Raw genomic sequence first — 20,674 nt, forward strand, 5'->3', positions numbered from 1 at the left:
CTTTCTCACAATTTCCCTGTTAATTTATTGTGCTGTTTGCACTGTTAAATGTCATTACGGCACATGAGAAAACAAAAATGCCAATATATATATATATATATATATATATATATATATATATATATATATTTGAGCTGTCAATTTACCACATTTTTATTGGCAATAATTTAAATGAATTTTTTTTTGCGAGATTAACGCGGCACACGTCACAGCGGATGTTACATTTCTCTACAAATAAACCAGAAACAAAACAACATGCGAGCTGCACAGCCACGGCAGCGCGAAACACCGAAAACGGATACTTAAAGAGTTTATGAATGGAAAGTTTACTTTTAAAAAGTTGCCAGATTCAAGTGATGGGTCCATGAGGCCTCATGAGGCGTGTCGACACACTGACACACTGTGCTGATACTGTGTCACTGACCACTGCCACCTGCTGGACCTTCAAGATCCCTGCAGCCAACCCACTTAACAGACTGAACTGACTGATAAATTGTTTTGTATATTGAACATATAAAATATACAATTCGGTAATAAATTGGCAAAAGGTGAAGGTAAGATATAAAAAAGGAAAAGAAAATAGTCATCATCACAAATATGTGTTCAAAGGAGTAGAAAGAAGCAAAAAACCTACCCCGAGTCCTACCCCTTCTTAAATATGAATTGATCATTTTTCTAAATAGGAAAGAAAGTCTAAATATCAACAAATGCTTTTACCCTTATGTATGCTGTACTAATACATTTTTACATTAGGTTTGTATATACAGTACATAATCTTTAGAGCACATGTATATGTCGATTTTCTCATATTCATAATGGATGCTACATTTCATTAATATATTAAATAATCTCATCAATGTATTTCTGATGTATTGCTATATTTCATGAGTGTATCGAATTTATCAGCTTAATTCTGATTTGTGTAGTTGTCTTGTACTACTCTCGAATTCATTTTTAATCTCAGCAAGAGAGTTCCTCATTTTACTGGTCCGTTTCAGAATCATTCCACAGATTTACACCGATTACAGATACACTCCTTTGTGTGATGTTCGTTCTTGTTTTGGATTTTTTTGTATAGATTAGTACCCCCTGAATTATGACAACTTTCTCAAATTTTTAAAAGCTTCTGGATCTTTTGGCAAAGGTTATTATTGTGTGCTTTGTACATTAATTGGGCGATTTTGAAGTCAATCAGGTCATGAGATTTCATTGTTTAATTTGATAAACAGTGGATTTGTGGGTTCCGTCCATTTGGAACCAGTGATTGTTCCGATTGCTTTGTATTGTAGTTTTAAAACAGTGTTTTACTGGCATTTCCCCATATTCCCACACAATAGGTCAAATATGGAAGTAATAAAAGTATGTGTACAAGGATCTCTTATTCAGCACATCCTTAGTTTTTGGGAGGATCCCTATGGTTTGGGATATTTTTCTTTTATTATCTATTATGTAGATGCCAGCACGGTTTTGCATCTACAACTGTTCCAAAACATTTTCAGAAGGTCATTCATCGATTTGATGATGAAGTGTACAATATCATTCACATCCATGCATTCATTTTGCAACATTCAATGTGTTCAAATAATGTGAAGATCATTTGAATGAGGATGCTTGTGGGCTTTTATTTCACAAATTTTTATTGAGAAAAATAAGATGCTCCAATGTTTTAAACTTCAGCCTGTTGCGTCTTTTACGAACGATTTCTCCTGCTGTGGAGAACACACGCTCACAAGGGACGGATGAGGCTGGCGTACAAAGGAACTCCTTTGCGAGGTGGGAGAGGTTTGGGAAAGAAGTGTGTTGGTCCTTCCAGTACAGCTGCTTCGTGGAACCTTGATTGTCAAACATGGAGTGGAGAGTCAACCAATAATAATTACTGATTGTCAATTAAATCATCAACATAGCAACCGTGAAAAGATGAGTGAACGTTTGTATACCTGGCGTAATACTGGGTGTATCGCGAACTTCATTCTCATGCTTGGCCCGATAATGCCTCAGCATGGTGGAGGTGCTTCTGTTGGTGTATGACAATTCGACCCGGCAAATTCGACATTTCACCTGTAATGAAATGTGAATAAGAAGTAACTAAGAGTTACCTTGAAATGTATTCGGATTAGAATGGTACAACACATGTCAATAATCTGAGAGGCTCTCGGCGACAGAAGGCGGTTTGAATAAATAAATAAATAATACCTTATTCTCCGGGACATCAAAATGGTCCCACACGGCGGATGATTTGCGTCTCTGCTCCATAATCGGCAAGGAAGGCAAGGCACGAACACGAAGTCTGCACTGACACGAACTTCGACAAGCGAGCGTGAGTGAGGTCTGGCTTGTTTCGGCAAGTGGCATTGTGTCGCCAAACCCACTTCCTTATAAACACTGTGCGGCGGGCTTTTGCTGCGTCAACGCCCTCTGCACTGAGTCGACGCCCCCTGGACTAGATGGCGCAGCCTGTACTGTGCCAAGCAGCCGATGCGGTCTAAACTGCACCGGTGCAGTTCACGTGTCAATTAGCAGCCTGGACTGTGTCAACGCAGCCGATGTGTCAATTAGCAGCCTGGACTGTGTCAACACAGTCGATGTGTCAATTAGCAGCCTGGACTGTGTCAACGCAGCCGGTGTGTCAATTAGAAGCCTGGACTGTGTCAATGCAGTTCACGTGTCAATCACGTGACGTAATGAAGCAGCACATGCATCGACACGTGGTTTGCTCTGTGAGCCCGGCACATGTGTCAATGCATTGGTGTCTGGACCCATCACTACCAGATTGTTCCACTGACAAGACCAAAGTTACCTGGATGGTTTGCAGTCGTTAACTGAGCTATCATCATAGCACGTCGAGTCTGAAATACCACTTAATGGCCAAGCACACAGCTGACGTGATTACTCCACCCCCTCGTCTCAGACAGACAGCTATGGATCATTTCAAAGCGAAGAAAATGGATGACACGACGAAGAACAAATTTGCTGAAGCCAGAGCTAAATGTATGGCTTCTGCATGCAAGCCTGTCAACATTGTCCACAGCTCCACTCAAGCTGAAATAATTCGCATTGGATCTAACGACTCCACTACGGGTTGCCAGCGAGAGCCTCCATTTCAAGCTGTGTACAGAGATTGTACGGAGCGGAGAAGGCTAAGGTACACCAAGCGGGAGAAGACACTGTTTCGGGAGAGAAATAAGAGACTTGGTTGATGAGTCACTGGTGAATAAAGAGCAGGCATTACGTTGAGTTCGATGTATGCCACTGACGCAATTGTTACTTGTTTGGAACTATTTTGTGTGGAAGGCTAAGGTGTTCCGTGGCCATATAAATAAAGCGGGTCGAGCTTCTCTGTATTCGTCTGACAACGATGGTGCGCTGTGGCACGTCGAGAGTTCAGCGGTGCAGTGGTAGCGACCACACTGAAAATAAAACGTCTAAGTGTAGTCATCTGAAATGATGTCTACACAAAACCATAGAGAGACTTCTGCGTAAGAAGGACCAACAGAATCAACATAGCCTGACTGCTGTGTTCAAAGCAAACTTGAGAAAAATGAAGTATGTAACCATGGCTTAAGTCCACTATAGGCTAAGTACTAGTTTACCTTAGATGTGCACTTTATAATGTTATATTGCTCTGTTTTGATTCAATAAAAAGAGTTGTTAAAGCAGCTGTTGTGTGAATAACTGCTCCAAGTGAAAAATGTTCATGTAAAATTGAAAATCGAAATTGTTATTTCTGTAAATATTTGAATTTTGCACATAGAAAACTGATTCATGATTCCATGTTGATGAGAGCATTAAAATAAAAAAAATAAAAAATAGGACATAAAAATATAAATGGAAATTCAGAAACGATAAAAAATGCGTGAGTAATCCCGATTAATTTTTAATTCATTTGAGTTAATTAGATTAAATATTTTAATCGTTTGACAGCTCTAATATATATATATATATATATGATTCCAGCTCCGGCCTCCCTGTGTGGAGTTTGCATGTTCTCCCCCGACCCGCGTGGGTTTTCTCCGGTTTCCTCCCACATTCCAAAAACATGCATGGCAGGCTGATTGGACGGTCTAAATTGTCCCTAGCTGTGAGTGTGAGCGCAGATGGTTGTTCGTCTCTGTGTGCCCTGCTATTGGCTGGCAACTGGTTCAGGGTGTCCCCTGCCTATTGCCAGAAGAAGGCTGGGATAGGCACACAGAAATGAACAATCATCCATGCTCACACTCACATCTAGGGACAATTTCGAATTTTCAATCAGCCAGCCATACATGTTTTTGGAATGTGGGATGAAACCGGAGTACCCAGAAAAAACACACGCAGGCACGGGGAGAACATACAAACTCACACAGGATCTAACCCACAACCTCTGCATTGTGAGGTTGACGTGCTAACCACTGTTCCACCGGGCTGCCTAAAACAATTAAATGTACCATATTTTTGGGACAATCAGTCACGTTTTTTTTTTTTCATGGTTCCGCGGGTCCTGCGACTTCTATATGTTAAAATTCTAAACATTTCTTTTGGCTGTTGGCAAATACTTTTGGTGCCTAATCGCCGGTGGCCATCTTCTTTAGCATGCTGAAAAGATAGATGGTGGAGCATTTGACAATCTTGAAACGAATGTAGAAGAAATGGAAGAAGGAATAGAAGTAGTAGTTATAGCATCTACTGAGTGATGTTGTGCTAGTTTAGCATGTGGCACGGATTTACAGCAGTAAACGGTGCAATAAATCCAACAGGATTCTACCTTTAGCCACAATGCGACATCGAATTCTAGTTCAAGTAAGCCATTTTAAACTAAATAGTAGAGCTGTCAAACGATTAAAATATTTAATCTAATTAAAAATGCAACTGTCATAATTAACTCAAATGAACTAAAAAATTAATCGTGATTGCTCACACGTGTTTCATCGTTTCTGAATTTCCTTTTACATTTTTTGTCCTATTTTTCCCCCATTTTAATGCTCTCATCAACATTCAATCATGAATCAGTTTTCTATGTGCCAAATGCAAATATTTACTGAAATAACAATTTCGATTTTCAATTTTACATGAACATTTTTCACTTGGAGCAGTTATTCACACATAATCTCTCACACAATATTGCTGTCCATCAACAACAGTGAAAACAATATTTCGTCACAAAACAGCTGCTTTAACAGCTTTTTTTTATAAAATCAAAACAGAGTAATATAACATTGTAAAGTGCACATCTAAGGTAAACTAGTACTCAACCTATAGTGCATTTAAACCATGGTTGCATACTTCATTTTTCTCAAGTTTGCTTTGAACACAGCAGTCTGTTTCTGTATGTTTGTTGAAGAATTGCGAGACACCAGACACTAGTGTTCATTATGTGCCGCTGTATTCAAAACTGCCCGCCGTACAAAGAAGCGCACATACTCTCCGTGCTGCTGGGGCAAACCATTCTGAAAGGGGGGAGGGAGGTTTCACTCCCCCTAACACAGTCAGGCTATGTTGATTGTGTTGGTCCTTCTTGTGTGGAAGTCTCTCTACTGTTTTTGAGTAGACTCATTTGGAATGACTACACTTGGTTCGATGACAACACTGGAGACGTTTTATTTTTGCTAGGTCGCTACCACTGTCAGACAAACACAGAGAAGCTCCACCCGCTCTATTAATATGGACGCAGAACACTGTAACCTTCCACACAAAATAGTTCCAAACAAGTAACAATCGTGTCAGTCGCATACATCTTATGCCTGTATGATACAGAGAGAGAGAAGAACAGATAACTTTGGTCTTGTCAGTGGAGCAATCTGGCAACTTTTTAAAAGTAAACTCTCCATTCATAAACTCTTTAAGTATCCGTTTTCGGTGTCTCGCGCTGCCATGGCTGGCAAAACAGACATGGGCGTGGACTTCTGCAGCGCTTGTTGTTTTGTTCTGGTGTATTTATAGAGCAACGTAACATCCGCTTGTGACGTGTGCCGCGTTAATCTCAAGAGAAAAAATTTAATCCCGTTAAAATTCATTTAAATTAATCCCAATAAAAACGCGCTAAACTGACAGCTCTACTAAATAGATAATCATGTATGTCGCTATTACGTGGGATTTTCGTCCAGTTAGAACTCATTTATTCAATGCCGTTAGCAAAGGGGAATGTTTGAAAAGTTACTCTTGCACACTACCACCACTCTTGAAGAGGCAGATCGCACTCCCCTCCCATTAATTTCCAGACGCAGCCTATATTAGAAAGCAATCAGCAGTTTATTGCTTGAACTGTTTCTATCTGTACTGTCTGACACACTGGGCTCTCCTGTTCCTGGTCTCAGTTTTTGTTAAATAAATTTCCAGCCCAAAAATATGACTTGTGATTATTTTTTTGTTGTTGTTCTTCATGATACATTTTTTTCAGTGGTTTGACTCATACTCTGGAGCGACTTATCGTCTGAAAAATACAATTGTAATGAACACAGTAAAAAACATCATTAAGTGGAGAAAATGTGGCCCAAAAGTGTCATTACCAAGGACTCGACCAGGGGTGTGTAGATGATTTCCGGTGTGTGTCAAACCAGTGTTCTTCTCAGCGGTGCCAGACATTCTTGGGCTCGGAAATGAACTCAACCATGAAAGTGTGGAGAGAACTCGACGTTCAGGTTATTGTCCCGTTTTTGCAGGAAAATAATCTCACCACTGAAGTTGACACAACAGCATGGGAGGAGCAGACATTCCTGTCTCATGGGGCGCTTCTGGCCAAGAGCTGCCAAGCTGCCATGGAGCTGGCACAACATGATAAGAAGTCCCAAAGACTGGCGTACAAGTACGGCAAACACCTGTCGTTAGGCCACAAGGTAAGTTTAATATTTTGAATCGTGAGTGGAACACGGATGCAGGAGCTGTAATATAGTGGAAGGTCACTGATGGTGTAGTGGTACACTTCCCTGACATATATGTGGGAGTGTGGGATCAGTTCCCACTGAGTGATGATGTGGATGTGGTTGGCATGAATGGTCATTTGTCTCTATATTTACTCTGCGACCGACTGGCGAGTGGAGTCTGCCTTCCGCCCGAAGTCAGCTGGGATTGGCTCCAGCAACTCCAGCAATAAGCGATGTTGAAAATGGATGGGGGCGGCCCGTTGGTTAGCACGTCAGCCTCAGTGCAGAGGTGCAGGGTTCGATTACGGCTTCGGCCTTCCTGTGTGGAGTTTGCATGTTCTCCCCGTGCCCACGTAGGTTTTTTTCCAGGTACTCCAGTTTATATATACCGTATTTTCACGTCTATTCGACGCACCGTACGGTTGGGCGCAGTCTCATTAATGGGTGACATTTCTGTATTTTACACATACACAGGACGCACCGTACTAATGGCCGCAGTTTTACAGTGGTAAAACATACGCTTAAAAATACGGCATGCATGCATGCTAACACGTTCGCTAACACGTTAGCTTGAAGCACACACTGAAGCTCGAAGCTAAAACACGTTTTTAAAAAGGCAACGAAAGCAGAACTGAGTTCGGGTGTATTTTATTTACAAGGTACTCACGTTTTTTGCTCAATCATCACTCAAAAAGCCATCAAAGTCGTCATCTTCTGTGTCCGAATTACACAATTGTGCAAGTATCGGTAATCCATCCAAACCGCGGGGTTCCCTCTCGTTGTCAGAGTCACTCTCGTCGTCATGTGGCTCCACAGAAATGATGCCGGCTTTGCCAAAAGCTCGAACAACTGTACTAGCAGATACGTTCGTCCAAGCAGCTACAATCCATTCACAGATTGTGGCGTAACTAGCCCGGCGCTGCCTCCCACTCTTCGTGAAGCTGTGTTCGCCATCGATCATCCATTTTTCCCATGCCGCTCGCAACTTCACTTTGAAGGCCCGATTGATGCCGATGTCCAGCGGTTGGAGTTCTTTAGTCAAGCCTCCGGGAATGATGGCAAGCTCGGAGCTCATTTGCTTGACTTTGTTTTTCACCGCTGGTGTGAGATGGGCACGCATGGAGTCGCAAATCAAGAGTGACGGCGAGGCATGGAAAAAGCCATCCGGTCTCTTAACATACACCTCACTTAGCCACTCTCTCATCTTCTCCTCGTCCATCCAGCCCTTTTGGTTTGCTTTCACGATGACGCCGGCTGGAAACTTTTCTTTCGGCAGCGTCTTTCGCTTGAAAATCACCATAGGTGGCAGTTTCTGTCCGTTGGCATGACAACCAAGAACGACAGTAAAAGCTGACTTCTCGTGCCCCGTTGTGCGTATCGCAACCGTGCTGGTCCCCTTCTTCTCCACAGTGTGGTTCACCGGGATGTCGAAAGTCAGCGGGACCTCCCGAAGTTGTTTTGCAATAATGCACATACTCACATTTTATACAGGTGCTGGTACCTGCTAGAGGCGTGCCTTTAGCGTCCACTTACACGCCCACCCTTCACTCATTGCCGGACCCACCCACTGCGTGCCTGTCCTCACTCACGTCCACCTCTCTTCATATATTTACATATATGTGCACGGACGCGCTTCTCTGATTGGCCGACCTCTTCTCCGCATGTGTGCGTGTCGTCACTCACGTACACATTTTCTCTCTCTCCATAATTTACATATAACTGCGCGGACGCGCTTCACTGATTGGCCGACCTCTTCTCCGCACTTCACTGATTGGCCGACCTCACTTCCACCTTTTCTCTATATAAACAGCGTGTCGGGTCTCAGCCAGATTTTGGAACTCAGATCATATAAAAGACGCATCGCATTAAAAGGCGTTCCTGTCCATTTTGGAGAAAATTTTAGACTTTTAATGGCGCCTTATAGTCGTGAAAATACGGTGTGTGTATACATTATATATATATATATATATATATATATATATATATATATATATATATATATATATATATATATATATATATATATATATATATATATATATATATATATACCATCGGACCATAACTGAAGTGGCTGATCTCAAGAAGTCCTATCAGTGGCTAGAGAGGCCTGGCCTGAAGGACAGCACAGAGGCACTCATCCTGGCTGCTCAGGAGCAGGCCTTGAGCACCAGAGCCATCGAGGCCCAGATATACCACACCAGACAAGACCCAAGGTGTAGGTTGTGCAAAGAGGCACCTGAGACGATCCAACACATAACTGCAGGGTATAAGATGCTGACAGGGAAAGCCTACATGGAACGCCATAACCAGGTGGCTGGCATAGTCTACCGAAACATCTGTGCGGAGTATGGACTGGAAACCCCAAGGTCAAAATGGGAAACACCTCCGAAGGTGGTGGAGAATGACAGAGCGAAGATCCTGTGGGACTTCCAGATCCAGACTGACAAGATGGTAATGGCGAACCAACCAGATATCGTGATCATAGATAAAGGGCAGAGGAAAGCCGTTGTAGTGGATGTAGCGGTCCCAAGTGATGGAAACATCAGGAAGAAGGAACATGAGAAACTCGAGAAATACCAAGGGCTCACAGAGGAGCTGGAGAGAGCCTGGAAGGTAAAGGTGACAGTCGTACCTGTTGTGGTCAGAGCACTCGGGGCAGTGACCCCCAAACTAGATGAGTGGTTGCAACAGATCCCGGGAACAACATCGGACATCTCAGTCCAGAAATGTGCAGTGCTGGATACTGCGCAGAACCCTCAATCTTCCTGGCCTCCGAGCTAAATGAGGGACGGACACCACCCGAGGGGTGAGATGAGGATTTTTATATATATATATATATTAAAAAAAAAAAAATCTTCATCTCACCCCTCGGGTGGTGTCCGTCCCTCATTCAGCTCGGGTCCTCTACCAGAGGCCAGGAAGCTTGAGGGTTCTGCGCAGTATCCTTGCTGTTCCCAGCACTGCACATTTCTGGACCGAGATGTCCGATGTTGTTCCCGGGATCTGTTGCAACCACTCATCTAGTTTGGGGGTCAGTGCCCCGAGTGCTCCGACCACCACAGGCACGACTGTCACCTTTACCTTCCAGGCTCTCTCCAGCTCCTCTCTGAGCCCTTGGTATTTCTCGAGTTTCTCATGTTCCTTCTTCCTGATGTTTCCATCACTAGGGACCGCTACATCCACTACAACGGCTTTCCTCTGCCCTTTATCTATGATCACGATATCTGGTTGGTTCGCCATTACCATCTTGTCAGTCTGGATCTGGAAGTCCCACAGGATCTTCGCTCTGTCATTCTCCACCACCTTCGGAGGTGTTTCCCATTTTGACCTTGGGGTTTCCAGTCCATACTCCGCACAGATGTTTCGGTAGACTATGCCAGCCACCTGGTTATGGCGTTCCATGTAGGCTTTCCCTGCCAGCATCTTACACCCTGCAGTTATGTGTTGGATCGTCTCAGGTGCCTCTTTGCACAACCTACACCTTGGGTCTTGTCTGGTGTGGTATATCTGGGCCTCGATGGCTCTGGTGCTCAAGGCCTGTTCCTGAGCAGCCAGGATGAGTGCCTCTGTGCTGTCCTTCAGGCCAGCCCTCTCTAGCCACTGATAGGACTTCTTGAGATCAGCCACTTCAGTTATGGTCCGGTGGTACATCCCGTGTAGGGACTTGTCCTCCCATGATGGTCCCTCTTCCAGCGCCTCATCTTCTGTTCCCCATTGTCTGAGACATTCTCTGAGTACGTCATCCGTTGGAGCCTTCTCCTTGATGTATTCATGGAGCTTGGATGTTTCATCCTGGACAGTGGCTCTCACACTCACTAGTCCCCGGCCTCCTTCCTTTCGGCTTGCGTACAGTCTCAGGGTGCTGGATTTGGGATGGAACCCTCCATGCATGGTTAGGAGCTTTCGGGTCTTAACGTCCGTGGTCTGAATCTCTTCCTTTGGCCACCTTATTATTCCTGCAGGGTATCTGATCACTGGCAGGGCATAGCTGTTTATTGCCCGGGTCTTATTCTTGCCATTGAGCTGGCTTCTTAGGACTCGCCTCACTCGCTGGAGGTATTTGGCCGTAGCCGCTTTCCTTGTTGCCAGTTCGAGGTTGCCATTGGCTTGTGGTATACCAAGGTACTTGTAGCTGTCCTCAATGTCTGCTATTGTTCCTTCAGGGAGTGAGACCCCATCAGTGCGGACTACCTTTCCTCTCTTAGTCACCATCCGACTACATTTCTCAAGCCCGAATGACATCCCGATGTCGCTGCTGTAGATCCTGGTTGTGTGGATCAGTGAATCTATGTCCCTTTCGCTCTTAGCATACAGCTTTATGTCATCCATGTAGAGGAGGTGACTGATTGTAGCTCCATTTCTGAGGCGGTATCCATAGCCTGTCTTGGTGATTACTTGGCTTAGGGGGTTCAGTCCTATGCAGAACAGCAGTGGGGAGAGTGCATCACCTTGGTATATGCCACATTTGATGGACACTTGGGTAAGTGGCTTGCCATTGGCTTCAAGTGTGGTTTTCCACATTCTCATCGAGTTCGCAACGAAGGCTCTTAGGGTCCTGTTCACCTTATACAACTCCAAGCATTCAGTGATCCATGTATGTGGCATCGAGTCATAGGCTTTCTTGTAATCAATCCAGGCTGTGCACAGGTTGGTACGTCGGGACCTGCAGTCTTGTGCGACTGTTCTGTCAACCAGGAGCTGATGTTTTGGCTCCTCTGGTATCTCTACCAATGCCCTATATATATATATATATATAATATGGAGAATGACAGGGTGAAGATCCTGAAATACGTCAAGTCTGAAATGCCACTTAATGGCCAAGCACACAGCTGACGCGAGTACTCCGCCCCCTCGTCTCAGACAGACAGCTATGGATCATTTCAAAGCGAAGAAAATGGATGACACGACGAAGAACAAATTTGCTGAAGCCAGAGCTAAATGTATGGCTACTGCATGCAAGCCTGTCAACATTGTCCACCGCTCGACTCAAGCTGAAATCATTCGCATTGCGTCGAACGACTCCACTACGGATTGCCAGCGAGAGCCTCCATTACAAGCTGTGTATCGAGAGTGTACGTAGCGGAGAAGGCTAAGGTACACCAAGCGGGAGAAGACACTGTTTCGGGAGAGAAATAAGAGACTAGGTTGATGAGCCTCTGGTGAATAAAGAGCAGGTAGCCTGTCGAATACAATGTATGCCACTGACGCGATTGTTACTTGTTTGGAACTATTTTGTGTGGAAGGTTACAGTGTTCCGTGTCCATATAAATAAAGCGGGTGGAGCTTCTCTGTATTCGTCTGACAGCGATGGTGCGCTGTGGCACGTCGAGAGTTCAGCGGTGCAGTGGTAGCGACCACACTGAAAATAAAACGTCTCCAGTGTTGTCATAAAACTAAGTGTAGTCATCCGAAATGATGTCTACACAAAACCATAGAGAGACTTCCGCGCAAGAAGGACCAACAGAATCAACATAGCCTGACTGCTGTGTTCAAAGCAAACTTGAGAAAAACGAAGTATGCAACCATGGCTTAAATCCACAATAGGCTCAGTACTAGTTTACCATAGATGTGCACTTTGTAATGTTATACTGCTCTGTTTTGATTCCATAAAAAGAGCCGTTAAAGCAGCTGTTGAGTGACAAAATATTCTTTTCACTGTTGTTGATGGACAGTAATATTGTGTGAGAGATTATGTGTGAATAACTGCTCCAAGTGAAAAATGTTCATGTAAAATTGAAAATCGAAATTGTTATTTCAGTAAACATTTGCATTTTGCACATAAAAACTGATTCATGATTCCACGTTGATGAGAGCATTAAAATGGGGAAAAATAGGACAAAAAATATATAAAAGGAAATTCAGAAACGATAAAAAAAAAATGCGTGAGTAGTCACGATTAATTTTTTGTGAATTTGAGTTAATTATGACAGTTGCATTTTTAATTAGATTAAATATTTTAATCGTTTGACAGCTCTAATATATATGAGTATACAGAGAGAAAGAGAGAATTTAATTAATCGTTATTATCATTTCCATTTGTAGTTTATCAACAATGTTAACATTTTTAAGGGTATACGCACAGTCATTCATTCATTCATCTTCCTAACCGCTTGATCCTCACTAGGGTCGCGGGGGGTGCTGGAGCCTATCCCAGCTGTCTCCGGGCAGTAGGCGGGGGACACCCTGAATCGGTTGCCAGCCAATCGCAGGGCACACAGAGACGAACAAGCATTCGCACTCACACTCACACCTAGGGACAATTTAGAGTGTTCAATCAGCCTGCCATGCATATTTTTGGAATGTGGGAGGAAACCGGAGCACCCGGAGAAAACCCACGCAGGCCCGGGGAGAACATGCAAACTCCACACAGGGAGGCCGGAGCTGGAATCGAACCCGGTACCTCTGCACTGTGAAGCCGACGTGCTAACCACTGGACTACCGGGCCGCCCTATACGCACAGTCCCAAATTAAAAAAAAAATGAAGGTTAAAAAAAAAGTCAAGAAAGTATGGATTGACATTGGAGGGAGTGAGGGCGATGCCTTATGTCTCAACCTCTCATGTCTTGGATTTCTTTCTTTCTGCCTTTCCTTTTATTTCTTTTTCTTCAATTTTAGGATCCAATCCTGAGTGGTTCACTGATGGTCCACTGTAATTTTTTCTGAGCTCATTTCCAGTAACGCGATTTTATATTCGATCCTCTTTGGCTGTGGCTGGCTGTCTGCTGGTCTGTGTTGCTGCAGGGTGTCCCAGCATGGGTTCGCGTTGAAATGGGTCCTTTCAAGAACTATTTATATCAAGCAGGCTGTGTTAGTTACAGGGCCGTTCATCATGCTTGTCTCGATGAGGGTCACCTGGGGTGTAACCAGGCATGATTTCATTTATTGGATTTGTTAAATTGCTGTGTTTTCTTTCCCGCAGCTAAATTCCGACCTACAGCCATTTGTGAAGAGCAATGTGGGAGAGCAGGTGACTTTCAGTTTCAGCGCCGCCCCTGTGGTTTTTCACCGTCACATCGTTGGCCCCGAACGATGGGAGCAGCAACTGCAGCAGGTAATGTTGGCCTGTGGCACCCGCACAGCAACCGCAATAGTTTCTAATGTTTCCACAATCAGACTCTGAACTTGTTTCCTGCCACCCAAAAGTTTGAACTTTATTTTTTCTTCATTAGGCAAAAACAATGAGAAACCAGCTGGATTATTCCAAGGTAGGCACTGTAGCTTTTTTTTTTGTTCTCCAGGGTCTTTACATGATGAAAGCCACCAAATAGTTTTGCGATGTCATTTCACTGCAACTTATTTCAAAGTTAGCAAGGTGGGAAAAAAGGGGACTTGTGGGGTGAGAGGATATTGGGATGCTTGAGAGGAGGGGAGTTTGGTGGGTTATTTAGTCCTGTGTGAAACCAGAGCAGGATAGGATTAGTTACCAAGGCCTATTTGTGGAGGAGACGCTGAGGCTCGAAGACACTGGCATTGTGGGAGAATCTCCTTCAGTTGGAAAGGACACTTAGTGAGAAGTTTGCATGGAAGCAGAAAGTCATGTGACACGAGTCACCCTTTAGGCGGGCATAAACTAACTCGTCAAACAAGAAGCAGATGACCTTGGGCCTAAAGGTGATTACTCCTCCTTTCATCAATGTATATAGCACATGGACAGTTTTTCACAAAATGTCTCCTGCGATTTAAACCTAATCGACCAATTTCCTCAAACAAAGTGTCTTGCTCATGAATGTCAACAGTGGCGACATTCATCTATCTATCAGTCCATTTTCTATAACGCTTATCCTCATTAGCTGGAGTCGACAAAAAGTGCCTTGTCTGTGTGTATCCTCACCTTGCAAAGAGCATAGCAGTGGATGTTATTATAGAAATAAACAGTTGTGATATTCCCCCTTCTTCAAAGGGGGATATTATGGAAAATGTACTTTTTAATTTGTATGTACAAACAGTTGGATCCCTGGAGTGCCTGCCCACCTAGTGTGAAATTAAATAGCCACGTGAATCTGCAATTATGCCATTTTTTTTATGTGTCTGTGAGCAAGCCGTTATGCACTTTCCTATTAATGAAATAACCAGCTCACATTTTTTTAAGCCAAAGACTTGGCAGCTAAACTGGTCAAAGTTGAAGAGTGAAAGAATCACTTCATCATGGGCGCTCTAGCGGCAAAGCCAAAAGGTGAACAACGGAACAGATTCGTGTGAGCTAGCATTTAAATGAAGTAACAAACAGCATTACCGACTCTCAATTGCTTCATGAAATTGTTGGCAGGTCAGGGGGTTGTTTGTGTTTGGCAGTGTCTCCAAAAACGTTAAGACTGTCTTGGTGACTTGCTTGTTTTCCACACTACGGGCTATGCTTCCGCGAGTACATACAGGCAGCCGCAAATGCTCGCCGCTGAGCGATGCAGAAAAGGAGGCGGCCAAAGGCAGGCGCAGATTGGCAGCAAAATCCAGCCTGGTTGTCCTTCTGATGAAAGCGGGGCACGCCATCGGCCAAGCGGTATGTGGGTACAGCTGAGGCCTCTGCATGAGACAGATTTGCCCCTAAAATGTGTAAATTTCTCCATGGCAAATAATGGGTTGTATAAAATTGTATAATTCTTGGTCCTTGGGATGTGGGCAAAAGCATACTAGAGAAAAAATGCAGTGGAGGTGGCAATGTTTGCCCCTGGGTTTCCCTTACATTTGTGGCATGTCATTTTTCAGAAATGATAAATACTAATCAGCAGAGTTGAAGACGTGTCCCACCGATGGCGGAAACATTTCAAATGAATAATCCATGTCCAGTACCCTGCCATTGGTTGGGGACCGGTGTACGGCATACGCTGCCTCTCGCTCAAAGTCAGCTGCGATAGGCACCAGAAACGTAAATGTTCTGGCAAATGGATGGATGGATGGATGGATGACTTTTACAGTTCTGATTATACAGTAGATTTTTGTTGTTCATAATTTGCTTCGTTGTGAAAACTGGAATCGCAGCCCAACTCTTCAAGTGCATTACAACTGGGTTTTCCGAGAACATACCTCGGTTTTCGACCATAATCTGTTCCAGAGGGCTGTTCGGAAACAGATTTGTTTGAAAACCGAAACCACACTCTTTTTTTAAAAAAATCTGTATTGAACACGTCTGCTCACAATGGAACGCTACACAAGGAAGCATCACTTCCTCGTCTACCCGAGGAAGCGTCACTTCCTCGTGTCAGGAAGGCGAGAGGAGTCAAGTGGCTCATTCTATGCGCTCAGTTTGGTCGAGAACCGATTTTCGGTAGTAATCCGAGGCCTAAAAAACTCTAAATTTTTGGTTGAAAAACGATTTATTCGAGAACAGAGACGTTCGTAAACCGAGGTTTGACTGTACTTACTGTTTGGGGAAGCACCTCCCACTATGCTGAAAACATTAGACCAACACAGACCATTTTAAACGTCTCATTTATGTAAGGTTTATCCATGGAAAAACAAGAACACATTTGAACTTAGACACAAACCGATGTGGAAGCTAATCTACTTAGTTGGCGATTGCATCTGCCGAATGGGCAAAATAGCCACATAATTCACATTTAATGTGATTGATCAAACCTGGAAAAAATTGAGGTGGTTGATTTGGCGACTTTACACACTGCGTCTGAGAGGCATTTGTAACTGGCCAATGTCCTGCCTAATGATCACTGCACTTGTGGCGAGGAAGAGAACGGACCTTATACATTCATGTAAACATTTTTCAAATGCCAGAAATAAAAATTATTTTGATGTAACGTCTATTCAGCTAAGCATTTTTTTTCATTTGGAGTTAGTTACAAGAAAGGCATGATGTATCACCAATGGCAAAAGTCCGTTGCCTCTACATATCTTTGTGTCGCGGTCATTCCAGCAAAATCGGTGCTCGCTTTGAGAGCAGTTTTTCAAGTTTGCTTTGCCTTACTGAGTATTAAATAGAATTTTACATAGGATGGACAAATTCAATTCCTATGCATTCGGAAGCAGATAAATCAAACGAAACATGTTATACAGTTGCTGGTTTCTGCAAAATTATCAAAGCAATAGTTTGCCTTTCTTCCGCCAACACTTCCAATTCCATCACTTCAAAGTAAATTTTGCACTTGGGGTGCTCTCCCAAATTTTCCACTGTGAAAACCATCAGGGCAACCTAAGGCACAAATCCTTCATTTCATTGGGGCGGTCTCCACCACTTTTACACCGGCTGCCAGTTGCACTGCAATCTTGTGTAGACCCTGGCTGCAATGCAGTGCCCTCAATTTCGAATCTTTGGAGTGCTGTCACCGCCTCCACTGTTGTCTTTATTACCAGCCAGTTTACCATCATAATAATTTGGAAGCTAATATTTTAAGGTGAAATCACTAAAATGAAATGTGTACTGTTGTTGCATGAATAGGTCATGTTAGGTGTCAATTAAGTGTGGTGTACAACTCACCGCTCAGTCCTACAAGAAACAATTGAAGGCACACCATCAATGAATGGGCTATTTTAAAACTGTTTTCATATATAGGGCGCCCTGCATTATAAGGCGCATAGAATTAAAAGTAGTGGCTGCGTTTGCGCTATGCATCCACTAGATGGTGCTACGCTAAAGAGAATACAATACAATACAGCTTTATATAGAACAGCGGTGTCAAACTCATTTCACGTTGTGGGCCACATACGGCGTCAGTAGATGTCAAGTGGGCGGGACCATTAAAATGATACCATACTCTGCTATAAATAACATATTGTGAAAGCGCTATATAAATCAGCATTTATTGTCCAAAATAATGTCTTTCCTTTGTTTTGGTCTAAAGAAGCACAAGAACATTCGGAAAATGTTGAACTTTAATAAACTGATTTTTTACAAAACATTTCATGAAGCTCCTTAGATTTCCTTAGACAAATGTGCAATTTACTTTTATCATTCACATATACAGTATGTATTGCAACTGATCACACTGATTGCAAAAAGGTACACAAATTTAACAAGTAATTGGTATTGAAAAATATAGTAATGCAGTTTTAAGATTAGACGAGATTTATAAAGAAAGAATTTTTTTTAACCATTTACACTTGCATATAAAATCTAAATGTAATCCCTGCCTACACCTTACAAACTAAGGAGAGTGCTATTAAATGTGTAAAGAATAAAGTATTCACATGTCCTTGATAGCGTCTGCTGTGTTGAGTCTGTCTCAGTGACAGACTGAGGGTGCTGTTGCCTTTTTCTCTGATCAAAACAGTGTGCTTCCCCTAGCGGATACTCCATGAATTGCACCTTATTAAAAATATTAATTCCGTGTCTTTTATGCATTTTTTCACTTTTAAATTATCTTGCGGGCCTGATAAAACCTCCTTGCGGGCCGTATGTTTGACCTGCGGCTGTCACAATGAGAACTGGTCACAAACACGGACATGAAACATATAAATACAAATGGCATTACAAAACAATAAATGAAAGACAAAAGTTATGAAAGCAGTTGATTCAACAAAAAGGCACACGTACCTCGTGGGCTTACATCCACAAGGGGCTAAATATACTCAGAAGTCTTGCTTGCCTCCTTCTTCCTTCGTTATGTCAGTAGTTAACTCTGCTTTTGGTATTATCTTCGTTTCATCATGGCTGCGCAGAGCTCACAAAGTAGTTGTCTGTTTGAGTGTGTGATAGCCAATGCGCAATTAGTGTCGGGCGGAACACTTTTAAGTTACAATTGGTTACAGCTAATAATCACCACTAGATGGAATAGGAACACTAACAGGGAATTAACTCCATGGGAAATATTAGGTGAGTTAAAGTCTCTTTATATTAGTTGCATGGGATCATAGGGCGCACTGTCGGCTTTTGAAAAAAATAGAATGCTTTTAGGTGCGCCCGATAGTATGGAAAATACAGTAGTCTATTCAAATCCATTGAATGAAGAATTGTTGCTCTTTGGGAACAAGCGTACATTGAAATGAAATGCACACGGCAGTTTTGCAAGCTATATGCTGTGACGTGAGAATGAAAAAGAATCTCTTCTTAATTGATTATGTGCCAAGGTGAATCTGAGTACTGTTATTGAAAAAGACGAAGAACAGCCCGCAGTGCTTACCATTTCTTGAATTCATGAGATAAAACACCCACAGAAAAAAGAAATGCCTCAACGTCAACAAGTCCGATCAGTCTGTGGATGAAAGAAGGTTGGTCAGGGCTGATTGAACTTGCTTTGTATGTTCATGTTGCCTTATTGACATGAAAATCACGAAAAAAATACTAATACTGTGTGCATTCTATTCCCTCAGAAACATTTGCTGTTTTACTTAAGTGTTTTGTGTATGGGACAGCGGGATTATTGCTGTTGTTTTGTTGAGGGTTTGTGCATTTATGTCTTTTTCTTTGACGATTATTTTAATTTGTATTGATAAATTGTATGTGTGGGCGGCCCGTTCATCAGTGTGACTAATTTGCATAAAAGGCCATGCCAACTCAATGCTGCGTTCCTTCACTGCGCAAACTTACACTACGCGAGCTCCTTCGACGGCGGCCATGTGCACGGAGTTCACCGGCAGTCTGAGAAGCAGATCACAGTTCGATGAAAACAGCTCGCTCTCATGCTACACTCATGACTTTACTTCTCAAGTTAGGAATGTGTGGGAAAAGATTGATTTGCGATGTTTCTGGCAGATATTTCCTTCAAATTATGGTTTAGGGCAATATTCTCTTTGAACGGTAATGTTTACAAATTATGGGCGGCCCGGTGGTCCAGTGTCGACCTCACAGTGCAGAGGTCGTGGGTTCAATCCCGGCTGTATGGAGCTTGCATGTTCTCCCCGGGCCTGCATGGGTTTTCTCCGAGTACTCCGGTTTCCTCACGCATTCCAAAAACATGCATGGCAGGCTGATTGAACACTGCAAATTGTCCCCAAGCGTGACTGTGAGCGCGGATGGTTGTTCGTCTCTATGTGCCTTGTGATTGGCTGGCAACTGGTTCAGGGTGTTCCCCGCGTACTGCCCATAGATGACTGGGATATGCTCCAATGTCCATGCGACCCTTGTGAGGATAAGCGGTTCAGATAATGGATGGATAAGTGAGCAGATGCATAATTTCCGCCTGGAAGTTGGATTGTACGAATACATTCTCAATAAAAATCCGTTGACAAAGAAACTGTTGCAATGGTATTTCCAAGAGAAGCGCTAGAACAGGACATACAGGTGTCATTCTAACTAAAAAACACAACCGGTATTATCCTGACAATTTTGTAACTCACTCATAGCAATTATTGTGTAGAGGGATTGCAAATGTATTCTTCACAGTGCATATGAAGATATATTTGTGTAACTTGTCGTCAAGCTTGTATCCTTAAGTTAAACTTTTTTCTCTTGAGTATCCGAAGCTTGGTAGCGGGAAAAACAGGAATACAAACATGACTATTACAAAAAAAGAATAATAATAATGTGTGGTTTGCTCTCTCAACAGCTTTTGGCAGCAGTTAAGTCAGAGAAAGGCTTGAGCTTGGCGGTCAACTTATGCTGTTACCATGGCAACAGGGCTCTGGAGGCTATCCAGGCTTTCCCCTCATCCGAGGCTCGTTCTGCTTTGGAAAACATTGCCTCTGCCATCACCAAATTTTGAACGGGATTCACTTCCATACGCGCATGCGCGCGCACACACCCACACACACACTTTTGATTTCGAGGTGAAACCCGATTAGTCCTTTTGTGCCGAGGCCAGCAAAGGGAGAACCATAGAACTGTTTGCTTGACTTCTGAAAACAACCAACCAGACCAGGTGTTGCCTCATGTACTGCTGAGCTAATCTGTGAATGTGCTGCAACAGCATAGAACAAAGGAAAGTTTAAAAAAAAAACATTTTAGCATCATA

At 43.1% G+C, this 20,674-nt stretch overlaps 1 protein-coding gene and 1 long non-coding RNA gene across 2 annotated transcripts in view; one reads left to right on the forward strand and one right to left on the reverse strand.

The window, feature by feature from the left end:
* Positions 1-20,674, forward strand: part of pdss2 (prenyl (decaprenyl) diphosphate synthase, subunit 2) — a 43,669-nt gene extending 22,995 nt beyond the window's left edge. Inside the window, exons 5-8 of the mRNA XM_052085812.1 lie at positions 6,633-6,806; positions 13,756-13,887; positions 14,006-14,041; positions 20,270-20,674. Coding sequence (XP_051941772.1) covers positions 6,633-6,806; positions 13,756-13,887; positions 14,006-14,041; positions 20,270-20,425 — 498 coding nt within the window. The 3' untranslated portion in view covers positions 20,426-20,674. The remainder of the gene's footprint in view (positions 1-6,632; positions 6,807-13,755; positions 13,888-14,005; positions 14,042-20,269) is intronic.
* On the reverse strand, positions 1,707-2,458 carry LOC127614558 (uncharacterized). Its single transcript, XR_007966601.1, has 3 exons — positions 2,194-2,458; positions 1,938-2,058; positions 1,707-1,832 (listed from the first exon to the last, which is right to left on the reverse strand). It is a non-coding gene; the product is annotated as an uncharacterized LOC127614558 (long non-coding RNA).

This window comes from Hippocampus zosterae, chromosome 14 (assembly GCF_025434085.1).
Source record: "Hippocampus zosterae strain Florida chromosome 14, ASM2543408v3, whole genome shotgun sequence".
NCBI classification, from domain to species: Eukaryota; Metazoa; Chordata; class Actinopteri; order Syngnathiformes; family Syngnathidae; genus Hippocampus; species Hippocampus zosterae.